The following is a 7,557-nucleotide window of genomic DNA, read 5'->3' as shown; positions in this document are numbered from 1 at the left end:
TTGTTTACAAGCTGGGATCAGAACCAACAGTCTAGAGATCCCTAACGCTAAGCATTCACATGTAGCATGGCACTTATGCCATGCATTATTGTAAAGTGTATTTAAACTATCAACCTAAAACCAGCTAATTGGTGCAGATGATTAAGTGTACACCTGAAAAGAAACTATTTTGTTGAGAGCAGGAAAGTAATTATTTTTTCTTCTCATATTTTAGCTTCATTACTGTATCATCATGTTATTTAGGGAGGTGGAAGATAAGGACGAAGGCAGAAGAGGTAGGATAGGATCATAGTATGGCTCTTCTCCTCCAATAAGGCACATCTATGACTCGACACATGGGGGTTGGGGAGGAAGGAGCACACTGACGTTTGATTTGATATCCAGGGCCAGTCACAAAAACTACAAGTAAGAATAGTCTTATGCAAATTTAAGCTTCTTCTGAATTGATTCATGCAACTTCTGTTCAAAGTTCAAACTAAAAACGGAAGCTCCCCCCCCCCCCCCCCCCCCCCCCCCCCCTCTCATGTCAGAAACCTCTTCAGTAAATAGATCTGTGGTTTTCTTTCATGGAAGCGAAAGGCCACCGTCTTTCCCAGGTTTCCCGCCGCTGTGGCTCTATCCCCCTCTCCAAAGGAAAGTGCGTTGCCTTTTGCAGCTTACGTGCTCAGCCGGGTTGCTTCAATTCAATACTGAAGTCCAATGTAAGCAAACGAAGATGGTGGCGAATAGTTATAGTAAATCAGTTAATGGTCACCAAAGGGATCCGTGATCAGGCTAAAGCGACAGTGCTAACTATTTGGCGTGTGCGAAGCGTGGTCGCCAGTGACCAATCGGCGCCAAACTTTCGCCGAGGCCGGAGGCGCCCCCCTGTGCTGTGCATGTCCAAATGTGGCTCTGATCTTTAGTTGGTGGTAGGCCGCACGGGCTCTCCATCTGAGCTGCGCAAGGCCGACGACGCCACACAGTCTGTTCGGTTGGCTAGTTTATATCATTGCTGGTTCGTGACGAAGTACTGCTGGTTGATTTGTGTGAGAGAAAAATACTGTTTCGACTAAAAATTTACGATCGTTTACGACAAGCCACAGCTAAACGAACAGGCCGATGGCCGTGTGTCGGGCTCGATTGGATCGCCGGACAGCGGACGGAAGCGCGCTGGCATGGGCAAAAAAACGTGCAGGAGAGGACGGAGCCGCGGCCTGGCACGCCACCGGCGTGGATCAGGCGAGGCCGGCCCCCGTGCACCGTGCACCGCCCCCGCCCCCGCCTGTTTTCCGCACGGGCGCGCGCCCCCACGCATGAGGTCGGAGGTTCTCCAGTCTCAATCACGCGCGCGCGGAGAGGGCGGTGGCACGGGCTTTCTGGGCCGGATGTGCAAGTGGGTAAGCCTGTGTCTTTGAGAGACAGGCCGAGGCCTGGACTGCGCCGGACAGCCTGCGGTTGCGATCTGGGCTGTTTTTTCTATATGCCAGCTGGGACGTGCTGCAAGACCGGCGCGAACGGCCTGGCCTGGCTGGGTGTTCGGGAAATGGAAAAACGTATTTTGCCTCCTCAACTATCGTAAAAATCAGCCTTTTCAAAATCGGTCACTTAAACCTTCGTGGCTGTGTGTCCTTTGGTGTTTTTTTTACGTTTATTTCGGCTGATTTTTTAAAAAATCATAATAAATCACAGAAAAATTATAAAATAAAAAATAAAATCAGTTTGGACTCCACATGAGTAGATCTAAACATATGATATACTATGCTTTAGCACAAAGTTTTTGTTGTAACTTTATATCTGTATTTTTTATAATTAATTCATAGGTGTGGTTTTCTCTGGTCCAATTGTGGTGAAATTTTTATGATGTGTTAATCATTATATGTTTGAGCTGTAGTAAAAAAATCATACTTATTGGTTCATGTATGGTTAAGTTATAGGTTTATCTAGGTTTATGTTTGTTAAATAGTTTTTAAATGAAATTAAATTTGTAACACAGTCATACATGATCCAATAAGCATGAAATTTTTGGTCTCTACATGACTAAATCTACACAGTAAACATATGATATGGTATGTTGAGTATAAAGTTTTTGATGTAGCTCTAGATGTAAACTTTTATGTAATTAGTTCATAGCTGCAGTTTCTGTTATCCAATTATGGTGAAATTTTTACGGTAGGCTATTCATTGAATGCTTGAGATGTAGAACAAATTTGTGTATTTAGTTTCGTAATTAGTCTATATTTAATACTCCATGCATGTATGAAACATTTGATGTGACAACTGCTAAAATTTAGAAGAAGAAACCAAACATCCCTTCAAATTAAGGTAGATTTTTTCCTCATGAAAAAGAAGTAGGGTCCACCGTCCATGTCTCCACGCGCCGTTTAGCCCGATCGGGTGGGGTCGGAACCTTCCAGATCCATGGGTGGAGTCGAGAGCCCGGAATAGAACCGTTGGCAAGAGGAATCCCTTGTGGGGCCCGTGAGCTCACCTGGAGCCGACAGGTGGGTCCCTAACATAGCGTTAACGTGCCCTTTGGAATCCGTGACGCCTCATCACGCGGCTTTGGATTTCGAGTGCGTGTTTAGTTCGTGAATTTTGAGAATTTGGTCAATGTAGCATTTTGTTTTTATTTAATAATTAGTATTTAATTATGGACTAAGCTCAAAACATTTATTTCGTAATTTTCAATCCAACTGTGTAATTAGTTTTATTTTCGTCTATATTTAATGCTTTATACATATATCGTAAAATTCAATGAGATAAGTATAAACAAGCATCGAGTTTTCAACACTCAAGGAGCGGTTGCATATTCAATTGCGCCGACGCGAAAATAAAAAACGAAAACACCTTCGTGGCTAAAGCATATTTGGCTGGTCAAGTCGAGCCTGATGAGCTTTGAAGCGCTGTGCATTGTGCTTAGCGACGACTCCACCGCGTTATTTTCTTTTTGCAGGAAAAAGGACAACTATATATATTCTGGCTTCGGCAGACGGCAGAGTGGCAGACCCGAAATAAAATTCCACAACCGAAACCTGCAGCCCTGTCATCTCGTCCACGAAACGTACGAACTACGGACATCGACCCCATCGCCAGCGGCACCGCACCGCACCGCCCTCGCCGGCGACATGAATCCGCCCGCAGCAGCCGCGTCCATCGGCGGAGGCCACGCCGCGGCAGCCCCGGAGTACGCGCCGTACCCGAGGCTCTCTCCGGAGGAGGTGGCCCCGCCTCCACCCCCGCCTTATCACGCTGCCACCGCCGCGCCGTCCGCCTACGGAGGCAACCCCTACATCTCCTCCCCCGCCGGCGGCGCTGCCACCGCCCCGAAGAGTGCGTCCCCCCTCCCCGCGCCTTAAAATCTGGCCCCCGTTAGCTGCCGATTCGTCCGAAATTTGGATCGTTCCTTATTTTTTTTCTGGGATGCTCTCGTGTGGCGTGGTTTTGCAGATACGATGGACTCCGTGAAGGACGTGCTCGGCAAGATGGGGAAGAGGTTCGGCGAGGCGGCCCGCAAGACCGAGACCATCACCGGCAACTTCTGGCAGCACTGTGAGCTTCGATTCCATTGCCGTCTTTTCACAAAATCGGGTTCCCAAGTTGTTGCTGTGTGTTTTCCATCAAATTGCTAATCGTGTTGTGCATTTTCAAGAACATTTTGTTATTGTAGTATGGAGTTAGTTTGTCGTTAAGCTGTACTGTTGCTTAGCCACAAAATGAAATTGAACTGGAATCCCTCTTCATGGGCTCAGACAAAAAGAGGGGCAACTAATTCGACTCAAATATCACCTTATTTCATTAGTGTGCGCTAAATTCGGGATTTCTGGTGGGCATTGACAGGGATTAGGATTCATATGCTGCTGCTGTTATAACTATAAAAGTTTTGTTCCATATATTTCGTTATTTTGTTTGATGTATTGTTTGTGGTTAGACACTACTCACTCCGTAACAAATTATAAGATGTTTTGGCTTTTCTAGATACATTGTTTTAACTATGTATGTAGACATAGTGTATATCTAAGTGCACAGCAAAATATATGTATCTAGAAAAGCTAAAATGTCTTATAATTTGGAATGGAGGGAGCACTAGATTATAGCCATGTTTCTTCAAGTCCTAACAATGTGGAGAAACTGATCAGATCTTCCTGATTCTTTAAACAGTGAAAACTGGACCAAGCATTACTGATGCAGCAATGAGCAGGATCTCCCAGGTCACTAAAGTCATTGCAGAAGGTGGATATGATAAAATTTTCCATCAAACTTTTGAGGTTGCCCCCGGTGAAAAGCTCAAGAAGCCATATGCATGTTATTTGTCAACCTCGGCTGGTCCTGTTATGGGTGTGCTTTACCTGTCCAATGTAAAACTGGCATTCTGTAGTGATAATCCGCTTGCATACCAGGTTGGAGACAAAACTGAGTGGAGCTACTACAAGGTAATCATGTGGATTGCTGTGTTTTGTTTTAGTTTCAGGAGATATAAAGTTTGTTCGAGGAAATGCAATTCGTACTAATCTTATTTCATTATGATAAACAGACTTACAGAATTAACTTGAAACAATAAATCTCACTGTATTGTTTTATTGAAAAAAATAAAGTTGCAGAATTTGTTTAGTCTGTTTTCATCAGTGCACCAATATGAGAATTTTTGGCAATTTTATTTACTGGTATTATACTCATTAAGAAGGGCGGGCCTGGTGCAAGTGGTAGAGTCTTACCGCTTGTGACCGGAAGGTCCCGAGTTCGAGTCGCGGTCTCCTCGCATTGCACAGGCGAGGGTAAGGCTTGCTACTAACACCCTTGCCCAGACCCCGCACAGAGCGGGAGCTCTCTGCACTGGGTACGCCCTTTGTATTATACTCATTAATTTCAAAATCCATATATTTCAAGAGTGTGCAACTTACAATTTGTTTATCTATCTGAAAATAGGTGGTCATCCCCCTTGCTCAACTGCGATCAGTTAATTCATCAACAAACAGAACAAATGCAGCAGAGAAATACATTCTGGTGGCTTCTGTTGATAACCATGAGTTTTGGTTTATGGGCTTCGTGTACTACGACAGTGCGGTAAAGAATCTGCAGGAAGCACTTCAGGAGGCTCAGAATTTACGTGCTTAGTGATGTTCATAGATTGGAACTAGCATGTCTTATACATTACAGTTGTGATATACTGTTTTTTATCAGTTTCGACTGTTGTCCAGATTTAGTTTGCATAGGTATCAGCTTCTGTGATGTGTACCGACTTAAAACCGTTGTTCAATATGTGATGTGAATTCTTTCATGTTGGTTCTCTGGTATGAATTCTCTCATCTATGTGAGTCCATTTACTTCAAGCAATGAGAATGGGAGTGCCTCTTCTGAGTTTTAATCCGACCACAGTCAGATTGCCGAAGTGGAACGCACTTGACTGATCAATTCGGACTTGGGATTAGGAGATGTATTTTAATTATTGATTTATCGATTATTTACGTGCTCAGTGATTTCTATAGATCTGAGCAACGTGTATTCTATACTAACAGGTGTGACAAGTCCCAGTTTATAGTTGGCCTCAGTTAAGGTCTAGACTGACTAGGGAGCTGGCTAGACTGTAGTAACAACCTCCATTTCTACACGAGATCCACGAGGAGGCCGGCCTGGATCTGGGTCATAAGCGAGATCATCCATGGCGAGGCATGGATCTTGGTCGCTTGGCTTGAGTGCCCCTTTTTCATCGAGGCCGGCAGTCTCCCTCTACTCCGATGAGGATGGCCCTGCCTGCATCATATTTGGAATGTGTGCCCAGTTCTTTTTCACATTGACTGTGTCTCGGCCTCTCTAATAAGTCACGGGGCTCAGTGCCTCTGTCTCATCATGTGCATGTGTGCCCAGTTCCGTCAAGGCGACCTCCTTTTCTTCTTGTTAGATATTTATTTAGACAAATTTAGTCGAGATACAAAGATACATAGTAAAAATAATATAACTAGAAAAATCAAAACGTGTTATAATTTAGAATTGAGGGATCAGTACAATTTAATCTAGAAACTTAAACAAAAGATTTCTTACATCAATGTGCTTGTGTGATCTATCTACTCGCATACACAAAGATGATGATCAACTGATTTCAGTATATTTTGCCAGGATGTCTGATTTTAGGGCCTGTTTGGAACGTAGGAATTTCATAGGAATCACACAGGAATTTCGCAGGATCAATTCAATTTCACAGGAAAAACGTAGAAACAGAAAAAATCCTGTATTCCAAACAGGCCCAAAGTATATTTTGCTTCATGTATTAACCAGCTGACAGACTCACAGACATCAGCTGAAATGTCGAGGTATATCCTGTATCCATGCCTGATCTCTAGATGGAGCAGCTATCTGCGGTCGTCACTTAAGTATCTTTCTGGACATTCCCCAATGTTTGTTTTGACACAGATAAACCTGTGGTCACTATTCACTATTTCAAAACTAGTAAGAACAATCTCAAAGGCTAGGGTCACTATTCACTATTTCAAAACCAGTAAGAACAATCTCAAAAACTAGGGAAATGACGTGGCTAAAATTTCTTCACAATCTGAGCAAGTTAAACATGGCCCCATTCGCTGGTCTGAAACTTGGTTGAAACTGGCTGAAAAACACTGTTCTGACTGAATTGTTGTGAGAGAAAAACACTGTTCCGGCTAAAAAAATAAATCAAACATGTCGAATATAGGGTAAGCCGAATGAGGCCAAAACAATGGTTGCTCACAAGTCTTCAAATCTCCAAATATCTTGTAATAGAGGGGGTCTTCAAATCATTGCTGCAAGTTCGATAAAATGGAAATTGTGTCGCGTATGGTATATTTGGACTACAGAGATTTCATAGGACTCATTATCATATATAGAGCCTACTTAATAAAACACAGAAATTTTACATGAATCGGTAAGAATTTCTCACAAATTAGGGGGTGTTTGGTTGTCCCTCTTAAATTTTAGTCGCTGTTCTATCGGATGCTTAGACACATGCATGGAGTATTAAATATAGACTAATTATGAAACTAATTACATAGTTTGCGACTAATTTACGAGATGAATCTTTTAAGCCTAATTAGTCTATGATTTGATAATGCTTTGCTACAGTAACATATGCTAATAACTGATTAATTATGTTTAAAAATCCATCTGGTAGAGTACTGACAGATTATGTAATTTATTTTTTTATTAGTATCCGAATACCCCATAAACATTCTCGAGACACACCTTTCAAATTTTAGTAACAGTTACGAAAAATCGCAAAAGAAGCAGGACGGCAGGAAGCTTCGCAATGCGACAGTACGCAACTGCTCAAACTTGAAGCAACAAAAGCATCGAGCATCGGCCACATCGACGCGTTTTAGTTTGCCACCGTCACCGGCGACTCCTCCGCCGTCCGATCTCCCACGTCACCCTCCAGTTCCCAATTATAACGGCCCCATCATCGGAGCCCGGTTTCATCTTCCCTGAAGCCGGCCGGTTTTATCTTCCCTGAAGCCACCGGCGGGATTGCTTGGCAGCGGAGCGAGCAAATTTGCGTTTCTTGGTACCGCCGATCTCGAACTCTTTGGGCTACAGTCCTCGAGGTTCGCC

General features: G+C 43.5%; 1 protein-coding gene across 1 annotated transcript; it reads left to right on the top strand.

Annotated features, from left to right (window-relative positions):
• Positions 1-2,969: 2,969 nt before the first annotated feature.
• LOC136540509 (GEM-like protein 1) lies at positions 2,970-5,273 on the top strand. Its single transcript, XM_066532513.1, has 4 exons — positions 2,970-3,312; positions 3,430-3,531; positions 4,141-4,412; positions 4,906-5,273. Exons 1-4 carry the CDS (start codon positions 3,108-3,110, stop codon positions 5,092-5,094), a joined length of 768 nt encoding a protein of 255 aa, XP_066388610.1. The 5' UTR covers positions 2,970-3,107; the 3' UTR covers positions 5,095-5,273.
• The last annotated feature ends 2,284 nt before the right edge of the window (positions 5,274-7,557 follow it).

The sequence above is a fragment of the Miscanthus floridulus genome, chromosome 2 (genome assembly GCF_019320115.1).
Source record: "Miscanthus floridulus cultivar M001 chromosome 2, ASM1932011v1, whole genome shotgun sequence".
NCBI classification, from domain to species: domain Eukaryota; kingdom Viridiplantae; phylum Streptophyta; class Magnoliopsida; order Poales; family Poaceae; genus Miscanthus; species Miscanthus floridulus.
Note: the sequence above shows the minus strand (reverse complement) of the source record. Positions and strands in the feature narration are given on the sequence as shown.

Bases quoted from the DNA above. Each gene is read 5' to 3' on its own strand.
- LOC136540509 (XM_066532513.1), top strand. From the start codon at position 3,108: ATGAATCCGCCCGCAGCAGCCGCGTCCATCGGCGGAGGCCACGCCGCG. The intron at 3,313-3,429 runs GTGCGTCCCCCC...GTGGTTTTGCAG, and splicing joins CGCTGCCACCGCCCCGAAGA to ATACGATGGACTCCGTGAAG. The intron at 4,413-4,905 runs GTAATCATGTGG...ATCTGAAAATAG, and splicing joins CTGAGTGGAGCTACTACAAG to GTGGTCATCCCCCTTGCTCA.